The sequence below is a fragment of the Microcaecilia unicolor genome, chromosome 1 (assembly GCF_901765095.1).
Source record: "Microcaecilia unicolor chromosome 1, aMicUni1.1, whole genome shotgun sequence".
In the NCBI taxonomy this organism is placed as follows: domain Eukaryota; kingdom Metazoa; phylum Chordata; class Amphibia; order Gymnophiona; family Siphonopidae; genus Microcaecilia; species Microcaecilia unicolor.
The window spans coordinates 63,795,603-63,815,859 of NC_044031.1; the positions used below are offsets into that span (position 1 = coordinate 63,795,603).

At 45.5% G+C, this 20,257-nt stretch overlaps 1 protein-coding gene across 2 annotated transcripts in view; it reads right to left on the reverse strand.

Annotated features, from left to right (window-relative positions):
* The window catches only part of LOC115466611 (mitogen-activated protein kinase kinase kinase 3-like), a 320,888-nt gene that overhangs the window by 220,388 nt on the left and 80,243 nt on the right, over nt 1-20,257 (reverse strand). For both annotated transcript variants that reach the window (XM_030197973.1, XM_030197964.1), the window contains exon 2: nt 10,950-11,029. In XM_030197973.1, coding sequence (XP_030053833.1) covers nt 10,950-10,953 — 4 coding nt within the window. In that variant the 5' untranslated portion in view covers nt 10,954-11,029. The remainder of the gene's footprint in view (nt 1-10,949; nt 11,030-20,257) is intronic.

Genomic DNA, 20,257 nt, shown 5'->3' on the forward strand with positions numbered 1-20,257 from the left:
TGACGATGCACCCTCCGTCCGACGACATCAGCAGACGAAGTCTCGGTACCACCGACGTCGATACAGTCGCCCCGATGCCTCGGCGCCGATGCAGAGGCCGATGCCTCGATGCAGTCGATGGAGCGGCAGCCAAGGAAGATGGTCCGGACGCTGACGACGTCGATGCACTCGATGCCTCCGGTGCCGATGCCGACGAAGAACCCGAGAACAAAACGTTCCACTGGGCTAATCTCGCTACCTGAGTCCGCCTTTGTAACAGGGAACACAGACTACAGTTCTGAGGGCGGTGCTGGGCCCCTAGACACTGAAGACACGCAGAGTGCCTATCAGTGAGCGAGATTACCCGGGCGCACTGGGTGCACTTCTTGAAGCCGCTGGAAGGCTTCGATGTCATGGGCGGAAAAAATCACGCCGGCGAAATCAAAAGCCGAAATGGCGAAAATTGAAGCACCAAAATTTAGAGGGAGAAAAATCTCGACCGAGGCCAAAAAAGGCCTACCCCGACAACGAAGAAAACTTACGGGGCAAAAAAACTGAGAAATACGGGAAGGGCAGAAAACCCGAAAGGGCCTTCCGGAACACTTCCGGAGCGCTTCCAGAACTTTTTTTGTGAAAAGAGATGAAAAACACGTCGAAAAGGACCGCGCGAGGTCGACTCTCTAGGGCACGAACGGCGTAACACGACCGTACCGAGCGCGGACGAAAGAAGACTGGCCGGCTCGAGCCGGTTTTCGGGCCGGGAAGACGGCCGCGCAGGCGCGGTGCGCATGGGCCGCGCGAGGACTAGCAAAGGCCTTTGCTAGTAAACTTTCCGATGGAGGGGGCTGCCGAGGACGTCAACCCATCAGTGAGAACAAGCAGCCTGCTTGTCCTCGGAGAAGTACCTGTATATACTATGTAAACCCCACAGAAAGGCAGCATATCAAGTCCCAGTTCCCTTTCCCTATTTGAGATTTTACATGGAATGTTGCTACTATTGAAGATTCTGTTGCTACTATTGGAGATTCAGATTCTACATGGAATGTTAATGTTGCTATTCCACTAGCAACATTCCATGTAGAAGCCTGCCCTTGCAGCCGCGCAGGCTTCTGTTTCTGTGAGGACATCAGACTCACAGAAGCAGAAGCCTGCACGGCCGCATTGCTGGTCTGCAAGGGGAGGCTTCTACATAGACTGTTGCTAGTGGAGGAGTAGCCTAGTGGTTAGGGTGGTGGACTTTGGTCCTGAGGAACTGAGTTCAATTCCCACTTCAGGCACAGGCAGCTCCTTGTGACTCTGGGCAAGTCACTTAACCCTCCACTGCCCCATGTAAGCCGCATTGAGCCTGCCATGAGTGGGAAAGCACGGGGTACAAATGTAACAAACAAACAAAAAAAAACCCTAAGAAACAGAGGAACAGGGTTCAAATCCCACTGCAGCATCTTGTGACTCTAGGCAAGTCACAACCCTCCATTGCCCCAAGTACAAAATAAGTACCATTCTGACTATAACCAGAGAAAGGCGACATATCAAATCCCGTTTCTATTCCTTTTCCCTAAGATCCTCAGCTCTACTGTGTATGACAACATCATGGACTCAGGAGCTAGAAGAGCAAACAGTTGTCCAACTGGAATGGAGGTCTCAGAATTCTCCAAAGAAGAAAGTGTCTCCAGCAGCACTAATAGAAGATGAATAGCGGAGTTTAAAAAAAGGTTTGGACGGCTTCCTAAAGGAAAAGTCCATTGACCATTATTAAATGGACTTGGGGAAAATCCACTATTTCTTGGATAAGCAGTATAAAAGTTTTTGTACATTTGGGGATCTTGCTAGGTATTCGTGACCTGGATTGGCCACTGTTGGAAACAGGATGCTGGGCTCAATGGACCTTTGGTCTTTCCCAGTATGGCAATACTTATGTACTTATGAATAGAGTTCTGTCAAGAAGACAAGGGCCATTATGAGGTGGCCCTCTGGAATGCAATTCCCCCATACCTCTATGAAGAGTCATCTTTTGAACCCTATTCTTTAATTTTAAAAAGTTCACTCCTGTCAAGTTTCCAGGGTCAATTCAAGCTTCTCCTTCTTACCTACAAATGCACTCAGTCTGCTGCCCCTCACTACCTTTCTACCCTCATCTCCCCCTTACGTTCCCGCCCGAAACCTCCGTTCACAGGACAAATCCCTCCTCTGAGTACCCTTCTCCACCACCGCCAACTCCAGGCTCCGCTCATTCTGCCTCGCCTCACCCTATGCTTGGAACAACCTTCCTGAGCCCTTACGCCAAGCCCCCTCCCTGCCCATCTTCAAGGTCTTTGCTTAAAACCCACTCTTCAATGCTGCGTTCGGCACCTAACTCTTACCGTTCAGTAAATCCAGACTGCCCCAATTTGACTGCCCCTATCGGACTGACTGTTCACTTGTCTTTTAGATTGTAAGCTCTTTGAGCAGGGACTGTCCCTCTATGTTAAATTGTACAGCGCTGCATAACCCTAGTAGTGCTTTAGAAATGTTAAGTAGTAGTAGTATTAGGGATAGGACCTTACTTCAACCAGTGGGCACCGATATATTCTCTAATTTCACAGTATCCGTCCTCTTTTCCTTCTTGTTCTCTAATTTTCATCATATTTATCTCCTCCTCCAATCACTTTTTAGTTCTACCTTTTTTCTTCTATTGGTATGTTCTCTATTTGATTTTATATTGTGGCTGCTTCTGTACTACAAAGGATAGGATGGTACAGAAAGTAGAATAATAATGATAACAGATAGCAGAAAAAGCAGGTCTTGAGATTCAGGATGTAGCACGTAGCCCGTTTCTCTCTCCCAGCTACCAATAACAGGGTCGTCACACTGCTGGAAGAAAGAGGTGAATTCGGGACCCATTTCACTCCTGAGACGTACAGCAGGTCAGGAGCGCAACAAACCATTTCAGCTATTACACTCTTCTTGTAATAAAAACTTACGGCACTGCCTTAAGGGGCTCTAAGCAAGACAAATATTAACGGAGCTGAGCTTTCAGCCAAGGTTATAGTACCAGAGCATTGCAGTAAGAGCAGCACAAAGCGAGGGGAGAGGGAAGATCTGCAGGAGGTCCAGCGCAGCTAACAGTATATACAGATCCTAAACTGCCTGGCAAAAAAAAAAAACAGTCCTAGGCTACAGCTGCCCAGGCCAGATAGCCTCCGTGTGAAGAATGCACTCTCAGTAGCATCAACAAAAAAGTTTAAGAGGAAGCAAAAAGTAAACAGACTGCTAAAAATATAAAGCTACCCAGAAAGAACTGCCAGACTGACAACAGCTCAGAACAAGGTCCCTGGCTGCCAGAAAGCTGAAAGCATTCTAGGAATCTCCTTCTGGGCAGAAGTTTGCCACACATCTTTACCCAAACAGGGACTTGGAACTCCTTCATAACTACAGCACTAAATTCGGAGTTTTTGTGGATTGAAGGTGCAAGAATTTTCTATACAGTTTGGAGGCTACTCCTAAGATACCTAAGAACATAGCAAAAAACACTACAAAAGGTCAATGATTTATAGTTTTCTTAAAGTTCTATGATTTTTCTTACAAGGAAGTGACTGTTTTCCCTGTTGCTAGGAATTAAGTTTTATGGTCTAAAAGCAGTAAAATATCTAGTTTCTTTCTGATCTAAAGTAAGTTAATCAAAAGATGTATTAAGTTAGTCCAATAAAGTATCATTTCACTTTCTTTTCTGTTTTGTTCTACTTCTACTTTTTTTACTTTTATTGAAGCAGAAATATCCTCCATAATTGCAATTTTCAAAGAAAATTACTTTGAAATGAAAGCTTAAAATAGATATTCAGTGTTACCTAATCATTACTCAAAGCCCTGTCCAAAATGTCCTTATATTGTTACAGATATAACACATGCAATTATTTATATCACTGTATGGCAAAAATATAAATTTATTCCTAAGCAGTGAGCCTGGAGATTTTGACCGGTGTTCAGGCTGCCCTATAGACATTACAATGCAATGTCCCATTAAAGGATGTGGACATTGAACACATGAAGACTTGCTGCAGTCAGGAGCAGGGGCTCCCCTAATCCTCTAACACCTTTTCCTGCAGTTTTCCTACCCCCCACCCCCCCCCCCCCCCCCCCCCCCCCCGGAAGGACACAATCGTAAACCCTGAAGCCTGATCCCAGCACCTTACCACAACAAAAATACCTGACTCTCAATTAAGGCTATTTAAAGCTTTAAAAAAATTAATTTAGGATATTGAATCTGGCTTATATCTCTCAGTCTCAATTATTCAAATGGGGGGTATTGATTCCCCAGTTTGTCAAAAATGTTTGTTACATCATAACTCTTTTTTCCTCGCTTTTTGGGAATGTCAGAATGTATACCATTTTTGGTTGCAGGTGACTCAGTATTTAGAAGACCTCCTGGTGGGGCCTGTTCTACTTTCCATTATGGAGTTTTTTTATTGGATAAATATGAAGTATTGGTGTTACAGAGCAGAGGTATGTCATATGCTCATTCGTAAGGTGGCTTTGCTAGCTAAAAAATCTATTTTAAAAGTGTGGACTGTTCCAGAACCCCCTTCTTTATGGGGCTGGAAGGAACTGCTGCATTATACTATGTTAACAGAAGGTTCATGGGTTGGAATGTCCCCTAAAAGGAAAAATAAAATTTTTGTCCATTTGAGATCCTTACATAGCTTCCCTCAGTCACAGGGCTAGGAGTTTCATCTTGAACACATTGTGAATGGGAGTGGAAGTGGAGGGTTTGAGTCCCTTGGCTAACACAGAGCTTTATATAGTCCTTTTTTTTTGTGGGAGAGAAAATGGGATGGGAAAATTAGGTTCTTACCTTGGTAATTTTCTTTCCTTTAGTCACAGCAGATGAATCCATTACAAATGGGTTGTGTCCACCTACCAGCAGGGGAAGATAGAGAACACTGAAAACCATAGTGCCTCTAGGACGGCTAGCTCCATCTGCCTCTCAGTATTTTGAAGCTTCCAAAGCAGTGTTACACCGCAAAGTAGCATAACATGAACTTTCCTCACAGCGAACGAACGCCCTAGAACATTAGCAATAACACAAAGGAGGGACGAACTCAAACCTCCTGTAGTAGAACAGAAATCCTGACACTGTTTTCCACCTTCTCCCAATGAGGGAACATGTCTGCAAGAAATACGAACATAAAACAGAGTCAATCAGGGAGGGATCATGGATTCATCTGCTGTGACTAAAGGAAAGAAAATTACCAAGGTAAGAACCTAATTTTCCCTTCCTTGTCATCAGCAGCAAGATGAATCCATTACGAATGGGATGTATCAAAGCAATCCCTAGATAGGGCGGGAACAAGCCACACCACGCACAAGCACTTGTGCTCCAAAAAGCGCGTCCCTCCTGGCAGCCACATCCAGCCTGTAATGACGGGCAAAAGAGAGCTTAGAAGCCCAAGGTAGCTACACTACATATCTCTTTTAGAGAGAGTGCTCCCGTCTCAGCCCAAGAGGAAGAATCGCTCTTGTGGAATGTGCCTTAAAGGCGTCAGGCGGAGGCCGGCCAGATAGCAGATATGCAGAAAAAATGGCTTCCTTAAGCCAACGGGCTATAGTGGCTTTAGACATTGGAGACCCTCTGCGAGGACCTGACAACAATACAAAAAGGTGATCAGAGGTCCTGAAAGCATTAGACATCTGCAGATACTGAAACAGAGCCCTGCGCACATCCAAAAGGTGCAACTGACCAAAAGATTCTGGAAACTCCTCCCTAGTAAAGGAGAGCAGATAAATAGGCTGGTTTCGGTGAAACGCTGAAACCACCTTAGGCAGGAAGGAAGGCACAGTACGTACCATTACTCTGGACTCCGAGAATTGCAGAAATGGGTCTCCGACAGGACAGCGCCTGGAGCTCAGACACACGTCTCGCCGATGTAATGGCCACCAAAAAGACTGTCTTTAGAGTCACATCCTTCTCCGAAGCTCGCCTCAGCGACTCGAAGGGCAAACACTGAAGAGCCTTTAATACTAGCCCCAGGTTCCAAGCCAGACAAGGGGCCCGCACGGGAGGCCGGAGCCAAAGCACCCCTCTAAGAAACCGCGCAATGTCCGGATGCGCAGCCAGGGAGAGGCCAGAGACCTTCCCCCAAAAACATGCCAAGGCTGCCACTTGAACATGCAGGGAATTATAAGCCAAGCCTTTTTGTATACCATCCTGCAAAAAGTCAAGTATCGGCGAGACAGAAGCCCGCATGGGTGTGATTGCTTTAGAAACACACCAAGCCTCAAACTGGCACCAGATCAGAGCATAGGCAACGGAAGTGGAACGCTTGCGGGCCTGCAAGAGAGTGGAGATGACCTTGTTAGAATAGTCCTTGTCTCTCAATTGCGCCCGCTCCATAGCCATGCCGTAAGACCAAAGCGGCATGGATCCTCCAAGGTCACCGGGCCCTGCGTCAACAGGTTCGGTACCAGAGGCAAAGGAAGGTGAGCCTCCACCAGCATCTGCCACGGCCGCCTGGGCCAATCCGGGGCAATGAGGATCACCACTCCTTGATGCAACCAAATTCGCAGGGGGAGTCGCCCTATTAAGGGCCAAGGAGGAAACCCATACAGAAGGCCCGGAGGCCAGGGTTGAGCCAAGGCATCCAACCCCGCTGAGCGAGGATCTCTCCGTCTGCCGAAAAAGGACTGGACTTTGGCATTTATGCTTGAGGCCATAAGATCCACTACGGGCGTTCCCCATGTGGCACAGATCTGTAGGAACACTTCGTCTGCCAGTTCCCACTCCGCAGGGTCGATTTGACACCTGCTTAGAAAATCGGCTTGCACGTTGCTCTGACGTGCTATGTGAGCTGCTGACAGAAGCTGCAGATGTAGCTCGGCCCAATGGCATATCTGAGCGGCCTCTGCGGCCACTGTTTGACACAGAGTGCCGCCTTGTCGATTTATGTAGGCCACTGCTGTCGTGTTGTCTGACAGAACTCTGACAGCCAGTCCCTCTAGAGTCATGTGAAAGGCCAGAAGAGCCTGGAATATTGCTCTCAGTTCCAAGCGATTGATGGACCACCACGTTTCCTTAGGTGTCCACAGGCCTGGGCATAGCTTCCCTGGCAATGTGCTCCCCAGCCCTTCAGGCTGGCATCCGTTACCACCAGGCACCAATCGGGAAGCGCTAGCGGCATTCCATGCCGCAGCATGCTGTCTGAGAGCCACCACTCCATACTGAGTCGGGCCGCAGGGAGCCACGTGAGACTGTGTTGATAATCCTGGGACATCGGAGACCATCGTTGAAGCAGGGCAATCTGCAAAGGTCTCATATGCGCTCTCGCCCATGGCACCACTTCTAAGGTGGCCGTCATCGACATCAACAGCTGGACAACGTCCCAAGCTCGCGGGCGAGACATCCTCAGGAGCAGACGGACCTGATTCTGAAGCTTGCACCGCCTTTGGTCGCATAGATAAACAAACCCCGAGGCCGTGTCGAACCAGACCCCCAAAGATTCTAGAGATTGGGAAGGGGTCAGGTGACTTTTGGGTATATTGACGACCCAGCCCAAAGATTGCAGTACTAAGACCACTCTGGCTGTGACATGATGGCTCTCTTTTGCCGAGAGATGAGCCAGTCATCTAGGTACGGGTGAACCCAGATACCCTCTCGCCTAAGAAAGGCAGCTACTACTTTGAAAAGGTTCGGGAACCTGTGGCGAGGCCAAAAGGCAAGGCCCAAAACTGGAAATGTCTTCCCAACACCGCAAATCGGAGGAACCGTTGGTGCGGGGGCCAAATAGGTATGTGCAAGTAAGCTTCTTTTAGGTCCAGAGACGTGAGGAACTCTCCTGGCTGTACCACCACAATGACAGAGCGCAGGGTTTCCATGTGAAAATGCCGCACTCTCAGAGACTTGTTGACTTCCTTCAAGTTGAGAATGGGCCAAAAAGACCCGCCTTTTCGCGGCACCACAAAATAAATGGAGTAACGACCGCAGCCGTGTTCGGCAGGAGGCACAGGGATTACCGTCCCAAGATGCAACAAGACTTGTAGGGTCTCCTCTACCGCCGCCCGTTTGACGGCAGTGCCGCAATCGGGACTCCACAAACACGTCTCTCACCGGGGCATTGAATTCCAATCGGTAACTTTCTCTGAGCAGGTCCAGGACCCACTGATCTGAGGTAATCTTGGTCCTCCTACAGCTGTAAAGGAGGAGGGTCACCCTTGAACTCCAGGCCTAGCACCGACTGCTGCGGATCGCTTGTCCGAGCGAAAGGAGTTCCTCTGCTGAAAACGGGCACGTTGAGTAAACCCAGCAGAGCGCCCCGGGCGATACCTTCTAGCTTCACGGAAGCAAGGTCTAGAGGAGGAGGGAACCACCTGACCCTTGGAAGAAGGCCACGGCCTATCCTCAGGTAACTGCTGGGGTTTAGCATCCCCCAGGTCTTTAACAATCCCCTCCAACTCCTCTCCAAATAACAGAAGTCCCCGAAAGGGCAACTTCACCAGCCTTTGCTTACAGGCCATGTCAGCCGCCCAATGCCGTAGCCATAGAAGGCGGCGGGCGGACACCGCCACAGACATCTGTTTAGCCGAAGCTCTGACCAGATCATAGAGGGCGTCAGCTAAAAATGACAAGGCCAACTCCATGCGCGATGCAACCTCAGTGAGGGAATCCGCGCCATCCACGGGCTGTTCCACTGCCTGTTGTAACCAAGAAAGGCAGGCTCGAGCAGCATAAGAACTGCAAACAGACGCCCTTAACGCTAGGCCCGAAATCTCAAAGGACTGTTTTAGCGCTGATTCCAGGCGCCGGTCCTGAATGTCCTTCAGGGTGACCCTTCCCTCTACTGGGAGGGTGGTCTTTTTTTATCACAGCTGTGACTAAGGCATCCACTTTAGGTATCCCAAAACGGGCCAAGTGCTTCTCACTCAGAGGGTAAAGATGCCCCATCGCCCTGGCCACTTTCAAGGGCCCCTCTGGGTCAGCCCATTGAGCAGAAATAAGCTCTTGAATGGAGTCATGCAAAGGAAAGGCTCGAGCAGGCTTCTTAGTACTCGCCATCCTCGGATTACCAGAGGAGGCCTCGCCTTGAACAGGATCATCAATAGAGAGGGCCTGTAAGGCATCAGAGATAAGCACTGGCAGCTCATCGTGGTGAAAAATCCAAAGTGGGATCATCCAGATCCAGTGGCAAACCGGCACCTTCCTCTGGCTCCTCAGACCATGAAGGCCTGCCAGATCCCTCAGAGTCCCCACAGCCCGACCACGGGGGGGGGGGGGGGGGGGTGGGGGGTGGGGGGGGGGTGGAAAGGGAGGTGCACCACTCTCCGATGGGGAATTTACCCGTCTATGTTTAGCGTGCATCCAATGCTCAGGGGCATCCACTTCTGACATCTGCCCCGGGCCATCATCAGTTGGAGGAAGACCAGGTAGCAACGCAGTGTCAACACCCTGCAGCAGAGCTCTTTTCATCATGAAGGCTTTATGTAAAATAAGCACAAACTCGGGGGAGAAAAACTCAGCCTGACCTCCCGTCTCCGAATTAGGAGCTACGGGGAATGGAGCTCCTCTGGTAGCCTCAGCCCGAGGCACCCTTCTGCTCACAGACTCCTCCGCAACCGCGGGGGAAATCACCCTGATCGGAACGCCATCCGCGGGCCCTCCCCGGAGGAGCTGAGTACCGCTCTTACCTCAAAGGACTGAGTCCACCGAGCTCCGGTCACGTTGCACGTCAATAAAAGCCTCAGAATAGCAGCGCATAAAAAGCGCGGTTTTTTTTTTAAGCTGTGAGGAACGTTGGAGGCAAACAGCTACAGAGGTACTCCGGAGGCAGTAGAGGGTGGGAAAGGCAGGGACAGGGCGAACCTATATGCCTACATCCACAAGGGGGAAATGGGTAAGGCAGGAAAAGGGCGAACCTATGTGCCTTTAAAGTGGGCACCACCAGCCACAACACCCCAGCTCAACTGGCCAAGCACAGGAGCCTCCTCAGGCAGAAATTTTCAAGGAGCTGAACAAGCTGCGTCCTACCCTGCTGGAAGATAGAGAAATACTGAGAGGCAGATGGAGCTAGCCGTCCTAGAGGCACTATGGTTTTCAGTGTTCTCTATCTCCCCCTGCTGGTAGGTGGACACAACCCATTCGTAATGGATTCATCTGCTGCTGATGACAAGGAAGCTCCCTTCTTATTACCCTTTTGTTCTATTGCCATGATGTTATTAGAGTCAATATGATCGTATATTCTATCAGCATCTAGTTAATAAACTGTAGTTAGACAAATAATGGGTTTGCAATTTTTAGGAATGTTACTTGGCATTCTCTTTGGAAGAAGCGGCGTTTGTCCTGTTATTAGAACTGTGGTGTTGATTCTGGCTGCCTGATCAACTTGATTTCACAATTTATCAGGTCTTGGTGGAGCAATCATAATTGTTTGAGCCTTTCTACAAGGTGGCAGTAGTGATCTCCCCTAGTTTGTGTCTGCGAGAATAATGAGAATGGCATTGATAATAAAGCCAAGTGGTAATTTTGTGAATCTTGTAGAAAGGGAGAAGATCCTCAGGTACCATAATATGCAGTCAGAGGACCGCCCACCAAAACGAAAAGTGGCAGAAAGATACAGAAGTCATACTATGTGCCAAGCCTTGATTAAAAACCACTTCCAAGCACACCTTGTCAAGTTGCCTGTACATATTACACCCTATGAACTTCAGAAGACACACTTCGGCACAATACAAGTAATTTCGTGAACGTTAGCAGTAACTTTCAGAGACTGAGATCATATTCCACATACCATGGCTTAGGATTGACATTTATTGCTTTCACTGTAGATGCTAAACTAAGCCAGTGCAGACAATGATCCCAAAAGACTATGCAGTCTGTGTAGAAAATTACTGACTTTCTATCAGTTGTTGTGATGGCTTAAGGCAAAAACTTCTGCAGCAGGACACTAACCCCAAGTAAATGCTCTTTCCAGTGAATGATTAATACGTAAGAAAAAAGTTCCACTTACCCATGTTTGCATCCACATCAGGCCCACATGCCACCGGAATTCAGAGTGGCAAGTTCTTCCTCCAGGTACACAGGTTAAGCCTAGGATGGAAAACAAAAGTGAAGATTAAACATACAGGTAAAACCATGAACGTGCTTGTGACATCAAAACACAATAGTACTACTACTTATCATTTCTAAAGCGCTACTAGACGTACGCAGTGCTGTACACTTGAACATGAAGAGACAGTCCCTGCTCGACAGAGCTTACAATCTAATTAGGACAGACAAACAGGACAAAAAAAAGATAAGGGAATATTAAAGTGAGGATGATAAAATAAGGGTTCTGAACAAGTGAATAAAGGTTAGGAGTTAAAAGCAGCATCAAAAAGGTGGGCTTTTAGTACAGTATACAGAAGCATTTCTCTCCAGAGCTATGCTAATTTAAACAGAAAGAAAATTAAATAAGTCTTTCCAATGTCACTGAATCTTTTTTTTTAATAAACTCCTTTCCATCTTACTTCCCTTTCTTATGTCTTACTGTCTCTTCACTCATTCTCTCTTTCTTCAGAAAACACCTCAGTTTTTGCATGGTTCTTTCTGTATTGTCCCATAACTCCACACCTATCAAGTATTGTATCCCTTTTTCCATCTTTTGTCGTTTTCCTCTCCTCAGAACGTGCACCTAGGATCACTGATCACTGGATAGAAGGCATTAATACAACAAAGAAGCTCTTTGATTTCAGAAATAGCAACTTTGCAAAGATGGTAGACAAACACTTTGCATCAGATACAAAAACATCTTAAAACCAACTTGAATAAGAAAATTATATCAATTGAAAGACTATTCCTTTATCTAGGGCTTAGTCAAATACTTGAAAGAGGGAAAAAAATGAACAAAAACATAGACCATATTATTGGGGAGAGAGGATTTCAATACTAATTATACAAACTAATACAGGAAAATACAAGGGAAAAAACCCTTAATACATGAACGTGCAATCTTTGCTTTATTACATTTAATATAACTAAACTAGTCAACTTTCCCTGTTATTATTAACAAATGTCTCTAGCTGAGAGGGTTCAAAAAAATGATTCCCAGAATATGTAATCAAACATCTACAAGAGTACCACAAAAAAAAATTTTGAAGCGGTGCAAAGAAAAGCTACGAGAATGGTACGGGATTTGTATTACAAGACGTATGAGGAGAGACTTGCTGAACTAAACATGTATACTCTGGAGGAAAGGAGAAACAGGGGTGATATGATACAGACATTCAAATATTTGAAAGGTATTAATCCACAAACAAATCTTTTCCAGAGATGGGAAGGCGGTAGAACGAGAGGACATGAAATGAGATTGAAGGGGGGGGGCAGACTCAAAAAAGATGTCAGGAAGTATTTTTTCACAGAGAGAGTGGTGGATGTTTGGCATGCCCTCCCGCGGGAGGTAGTGGAGATGAAAACAGTAACGGAATTCAAACATGCGTGGGATATACATAAAAGAATCCTGTGCAGAAGGAATGGATCCTCAGGAGATTAGCCGAATTGGGTGGCTGAGCCGGTTGGGGGGAAGAGGGGTTGGTGGTTGGGAGGCGAGGATAGTAGTGGGCAGACTTATACGGTCTGTGCCAGAGCCGGTGGTGGGAGGCGGGACTGGTGGTTGGGAGGAGGGGATAGTGCTGGGCAGACTTATACGGTCTGTGCCCTGAAAAAGACAGGTACAAATCAAGGTAAGGAAGACACATGTGAGTTCATCTTGTTGGGCAGACTGGATGGACCGTGCAGGTCTTTTTCTGCCGTCATCTACTATGTTACTATGTTTCTATGTAAGACAAAAGTAGTACCTATGAGGTTTCAGTGCCAGAAAGGTCTTACGTCTCAGATGAGTTGACCACACTACATCCGAGAAAGGCTGGAGTCAATGGCGCTACATCTGAGAAAAGCTGAAGTCTGACCACAGAAAAATGCATCTTTATACTGAAAATAAGCTTTCATAACACCATTCTTAAATTTTCAAAAACAAACAAAAAAAACCCTAAAAGCCACCCTGTTAGGAAAATTATCTAGGCAAGGTTTCAAAAAGGCTGCAAGATCTAAGTTCTCAGCCCTTTCTAATCCATCAAAGCCTCCCTTAGCTCCATCCACTTTGAAAATCTTCTTAGAAACCTAATATAACTTAGAGACACCAATCTCTCAAGTATCTCCAAAATATCTCAGAGAAATACTGCCTAAGTAAAATATCGGAGAATCCACCAAGAAACACTATTTTTCAATTTACCAATTCTATCAATTTGCACTAATTTCTCAGATGTTGCCTTGGAGAAATAACACAACGGGGAAACAGCCCTCTCTCAATATGTCTTTGATATGAGTAACTACACTCTAAAAGTCCAACAAAGAAATATCAGCTTTTGCACTTTCTAGAGTTTGGTTAGACAACTCAGGCAATTTCACAAAAGGAAAACCCAAATCTGTAACAGGAGTGTCCTGCACAGTTGGTTGCTTCAAAGGACTGCTGGCCTTCTCGCTAAAGTAGGACCCCCTCAGGCCCTGATTTGGAGACCAGTGGGTAGGGAGATAAAATAGGTCCTCCTGAACTCAAGGAGGGGCCTGATTTCAGTAAGGATTTTACTAGATAGATTCATCTCATCCTCCTTAACATGTTTGTCCAAAGGATCTAAAATTTGGGAGGACGATGTTTGAACATTAGGGTTGCTCGTTTCCTTTTCTTCCCCGTATTAGAAGTAAACAGTTCTACTCACATAATAGGGATCCTGTTTTATATGGAACAGTAGGGATAAAACAATGCAAACTAAGCCAGCAGTTCAAGTCGGCAACTCATGGCTCCAAGGAGGTATGACCCTTAGGTCACACTCTTTTCAGCATGCCCCAATGGCCATGTACCATTAGCATCACTTGTTCTTATGCCCCTTCTTGAGGACACTGCAGATGTTCTGGGGTCCAAGTGAGATAGACCTCCATGCAAGGCAACAATCTGGTTCAGGCTTCAGCAAACAGCAGAATCCACCTCCCGTTTTATTTAATATTTAGCTCACACCTTTCCAGTGGTACAGTATGTATTTCCTGTCCCCACAGGGCTCACAATCTAAGTTTTGTACCTGAAGCAATGGAAAGCCAGTGGGATTTGAGCCCTGGTCCCTCTCATTTATAGCCTGCTGCTTTAACCACTAGGATACTCCTTCACTATTCTTTCTAGCCTGAGCAAGATTTATTTAAACCTTGGAGGGCATCATCATTTTACTTATGGATTTGCTAAGTAGGATTTTACATAATGAGTGTGTGGCCAACGGTCGCGCAGTGCGCACGGAACCACGAGGCTAGCAAACTTTTGTTGCTAGGTAGAATCTCCGGTCCTGGGGCTGCTGTTGGACGTCACCCACATGTGAGAACAAGCAGCCTGCTTGTCCTCGGAGAAGTAGGATTTTACATAATGAGTGTGTGGACACAACGGTATGAAATTCAGCTCAGAGATCACCATACATACTTTATTTGCTTGGGACGGTGGTTCTCAAAGATGTACTAAAGCAGCCCTAATATGTCTGCTTTTAAGGAAATACAGGGCAAATGGCCAAAGACCATACATATGCAAAACATGTATTAAGCGTAAGTGATTTTAAGATTTTGGTTGACCTGAAACTTGAATTATTTGATGTCTAACAAACGCAGGATGTGGAAACTGATGGAATAAACAGATTTGTTTAAGTGTGGCTGGTGCCATTTTGGATTGTGTGTGTGGCAGTTGAACCTAGTAAATTGTGTGAAGTGCTTTTTCTTGCATTTGCTCTGTGTTATAGAATGAACTGCTTTTGACGCTGCATACAGAATCAAGGTAAGAACAGCAATGGTTCTTCTAGTCCAGTATCCTGCTTCCAACAGTGGCCAATCAGGTCACAAGTACTTAGCAGAAACCCAATTACTAGCAACATTCTATGCTACCAATCTCCCAGGGCAAGCAGTGGCTTCCCCCATGCCTATCTCAATAACAATGGACTTTTTCTCCAAGAACTTGTCCAAATCTTTTTTTTAAACCCAGATACACCAACCTCTGTTACCACGTCCTCGGCTGTGAGTTCCAAAGCTTAGCAATTCTTTGAGTGAAAAAAATATGTCAAAACACATTTTTTTTTTTTTACCTCAGTATTTACAGTGCAATCTGGTGACGGCCCTGGATCTGCTGGACGAACTTACAAAACACTGATCTTTCTAAGCTGTGTGGCTGCTGTGCCTATCGTTCCTTTTCTTTTTTACCTTTTTAACACTGGAGTTTATTTTCTTTTAACTGTTTATTTTAATTGTTTGTAAACCGCCTACATCTGAATTGGATTGTGCAGTGTATCAAGTTTTACACTTTGTGGCTGTTCCTTGTTTCTAGATCTAGTCTTAGTGGATTGCCTAAGGAATACACACTGCAGTCAGCTTCATCTAAAGCTACAGGAATCTGGTAATGGTTTTAGGTGATGCACCTGAGGAATATATGCTGCAGTGGATTTTACGATAAGGTTACTCGGACTGTTGTGGTTACAGTTACCACAGTCTGACATATGCCTGCAGAGCTCTCCTTTACATGGTCACAGTGTATGTGTTTTGGGGAGGGGGGGGTTAATACAGATTTTATTGTTAATTAATGGAACATTACAATACAAAGAAATTCCACTATACTATTTAGAAAAGACTCTTCAGTACGTGACAATGCATATGTGGTTTTAATCTTGATTCTTGCACTGACTTGTTTGCTGTAATTCTGCTTTTTGGTTCCACAGAAAATCAGTGACTCAAACTTCTGGTGACATTTATTATTTAGGGTCCCTCCCCCACTCAGTTGTTGCTTAGCTGTTTCTTCTCTTGTACAGATCTTCGCCCCCCCCCCCCCCCCCCCCCCCCCCACACACAAAAAAAATTCCCTGCTGATTCACCTCACTGGGTAGGAGTCCCCACACAAAGTAGTGCACTGCCCACTAAAAATCCACAAACTATTCTAGGTGGAAAGCTGTGAAGGGGCCTCACTAGTTCAAAAACCCCGCTCCATCCATTTTGTCCGTCTCACTAAACTGAAAGCTGCGAGAGGCAGGGACAGTCTACTGCTTTAAAGTGATGCATCTTTCTGGTAGCACTATACAAACAATGTGGCTATAAGTTTCTTCCTCAAGGAAAAAGCCATTTAGCACTCCTCGACAGAAATAGAAGCGTTCTTCATTGTAAGGCACAAGAGCCAGTGGAGCCCCCCCATCAACCCTAAATGTGCCCCCCCCCCCCCCCCGACTCTTCCCTTCTCCAGAGTCTTGCTACTGGCACTACATTTATATCAGGGATGCAGGGATGTTTTCTACCTGCATCATTTCAGCCACTTTTTGTCTACATTCCTACTGAGAGAACAGTGTGGGAGACTGGACACTGGGCAGCTCAAACTTACAGAGAGTCATGTGGTACCAGAAGAAAACAGAACAGCGAGGCGGGGCTGGTGGTTGGGAGGCGAGGATAGAGCTGGGCAGACTTATACGGTCTGTGCCAGAGCCGGTAGTGGGAGATGGGGCTGGTGGCTGGGAGGCGGGGATAGTGCTGGGCAGACTTATACAGTCTGTGCCAGAGCTGGTGGTTGGGAGGCGGGGCTGTGGTTGGGAGGCAGGGATAGTGCTGGGCAGACTTATACAGTCTGTGCCAGAGCTGGTGGTTGGGAGGCGGGGCTGTGGTTGGGAGGCAGGGATAGTGCTGGGCAGACTTATACGGTCTGTGCCCTGAAGAGCACAGGTACAAATCAAAGTAGGGTATACATAAAAAGCAGCACATATGAGTTATCTTGTTGGGCAGACTGGATGGACCATGCAGGTCTTTTTCTGCTGTCATCTACTATGTTACTATGTATGTTACTATGTTACTACTCCAGAGGTAGAACAGCCAACAAGCCTGTGAACCAAATAATATGGAGAAAGAAAAAGCTGAGAAGAAGAGTTAGCTTGAAGGGGCTGTCGGAGCGAATTTAGCTCCAACAGTCATTTCCGTTAATCCCAGTAGTTTTTGCGTTTACCCACAAACTGTATATTCTTCTTACGACTCTGTAATTATTTACATTGTTACTATGTAAGCCACATTGAGCCTGCCATGTGTGGGAAACCGCGGGGTACAAATGTAATAAATAATAATTGTAAGAAGCTAGTCCGCTTGCTTTTAATTGCAACAGTATTTGAGTACTGTCTACAGCTTTAAACCTTAGCAGGACTGCGATCCTATGCTCCGTTCTAGAGTTTACTGTTTGACCCCTGATGTAGACGCTTGCGTGCGTCGAAACTCAGCCCGTGTCGGGTCCTCCTTTTTAGAATAATAAAGACAGTTGGATTTACATCTCCGGTGGTGGTTCGTCCTTTGTCAGCCTCTACTTTTGACTACTGTGTTTTCCTCATCGTAGAGGTATCTCTCCTGTTGTGTACTTTGGACCTTTGTGCGGGTATCATCTCAGGTGCGGACTCTGGGCCAATTGGTGGATTCCGGATTTTCCTTTAGGCCACAGGTTCAGCACCTGATTCGAACATCACTCTTTTTAATTAGATTGTAAGCTCTGTCAAGCAGGGATTGTCTCTTCATGTTCAAGTGTACAGCGCTGCGTACGTCTAGTAGCGCTATAGAAATGATAAGTAGTAGTAGTAGTTTAAATTACATCTTAGAATGTGTTGATTGCTCCCACAGATGGATTTTGAGAGAGGGATGGAGGCCTTGGTGCCATAGACGGTCGGTAGCCAACTGTTTTGGGGAGGCTAAAGGGGGCGGAGCTTACCTCCGTGGCGACATCAGTGACGTCGCATCGCTGCCAAGGGGGCGGAGGGGCGGAGCTTACCTCCGTAACAAAGTCAATGACGTCGCGTCGCTGCCAAGAGGGCGGAGCTGACCTTCGTATTCTCCATGGAAGCGACGTCAATGATGTCACTGCCACGGAACTAAAACAATTAAACTGCACGCGCGAGGGGAGCGGGTAGGGCGGGCACAACACCCGGAAGTCGACCATTGGTAAGCCTCCCCAAGCCTCTTATACGGGGAGCCTATGCTTGGTGCTAACCAGCCTGGATTACTGTAACATTATATATTTAGAGTTATTGCAACTGTATTCATTCATTGCAAACTGTACAAAATTCAGCAGTACACCTTGCTTTGGGGCTTGCTAAAATGTGATCATGTTTCAGCTCACTTAAAGCGGTTGGGTGGTTGCAGGTAGCAGATAGGGTGAAATTTAAATTGTTGATGATGGTCCATCATGTTTTATTTTGTAATACTACTGCGTATTTGAAGAATGTGATTCAGTGTATGTTCCACAAAGACAGCTGCGATCAATGAACGCTGGAAATCTAATCGTACCTGCTATGAGTCAATTTCGTTTAGATGTGACAAGGAAAGGGGTCCTTTTCGATTGCTGGAACTTTGAATGGAATTGCTTGCCAGAGGGACTAAAGCATGAGACCCACTTGCTGACATTTAAGCACAAATTAAAGAGACATCTAGTGTGTCTGGCTTTCTCTGCTCCTGCTGTTTAAGTATATGGCTGATATTTTGAACTCTTCTGCCTTTTGTTCATTTGTTAAATTTTTGTGTAGTATGTTTTACGTATTTATGAGTATATATTGTGTCTCGCCCTGGATATGGGTGGGTTAGAAACAATAAAATCTAAATAAAATATTTCTAACGAGCTTATTCATTGAGATTTCTCTCTCTTATTTTCAGCATTCCTGTATGAATAGAGTTACAAACTCAAAACTGAGATACAATATATAAATCATCAAAAGAGAACATTCAAACCAAAATTACAAGATGAGAGACTCCAGTTATTATCTTAGAAGCCCTGTTCATGATTTCTACATGTAACCACGGGCATTTTCTTGTACAGAACCTGACTTCGTAAAGCTGGTACTTAAAGTGTAGAAACCAGTACTATATGCAGACTGCAAGGGGGTGTGGTTTGGGTAAGGTTGAGAACCAAAATCTACACAAGCTTTCCCCATTTCAGAGAGGGAACAACATGCATATAGGTCCTAAAATATCAACATAAGAATTTATAGATGCTCCATGGCGTGTATAGGTGGGGTTGTTTTTTTTTTTGTTGATGTTGTTAATGTGCTTGTTCTGGACAGCCTTTAACAGGAGAGATTACATGAGGCATCCTCCTTAATCCCCTGTTTTGTTTTTCTCATTACCCCTTCCAAATTGAAACTAAATATAGATTCACATGTGACCATCTGCCTGACTGGTCCAGATGATGGTTCTTTCACATCTGGATTACTATAATGCTCTTTATTTAAGCTTATCAGCCAAATTGTTAAGGAAATTACAGCTCATTCAAAACACATCTATTAGGCTAATAGTTGGACTTAGGAAATTTGAAAATATTTCATCTTATAGATTAGCTTCATATTGGCTTCCATTACAGCAGAGAATTCAGTTTAAATCAGCTTGTTTAATATTTCAGGCTATTTTAATTTGCTTGCTTTGTGGCAGGTTTTCCATGCGGCTGCATATCTGAAGAAATTACTACCTATAGTTTTGAAGGGAGTTCAGTTTTTTTTAAATAGCCAAGACCATCTTTTCTAATTTTATTTTGATCCCTTATTTGGAGTTCTCTCCCTACTGATTTTAGAACTGACTCAACTGTTTTTCGTAAAAGACTTTTGTTTGCATAAAGTTCATATTGTATGTTTAGTCTTCGTTGATTGATGAGCTTTTATCATTTATATCTTATTTGGGGTTTACTAAATTTTGTATGTTTTATTTAATGTAAACCACACTGGACCCTTTTGGGGAATGTAGTGGTATACTGCCGAGTTTCCTTCGTTAATGTTTTCCACAAGAATAGCCATACTGGGTCAGACCAAAGGTCCATCTAGCCCAGTATCCTGTTTCCAACCGTGACCTCGCCAGGTCACAAGTACCTGGCAGAAACCCAAACAGTAGCAACATTCAATGCTACTAATCTCAGGGCAAGCAGTAGCTTCCTCATGTCTGTGTCAATAGTAGATTATGGACTTTTCCTCCAGGAACTTGTCCAAACCTTTTTTTAAACCCAGATACACTAACCGCTGTTAGTACATCCTCCAGCAAAGAGTTCCAGAGCTGACCTATTCGTTGAGTGAAAAAATGTTTCCATGTAACTTTCTTGAATGTCCCCTAGCCTTTGTACTTTTGGCTGTACATGCCGCCACTCCTGCAATGTATTTTAGAAAAAAGTTCTACAACGACAGATCATTTTCTAAAATACTACTGGAATCATGCATGTCCTGACCTGGCTGTGTGAACTCAGTTTCTGTGTTCTATCTAAAGTAAGCCTTCAGA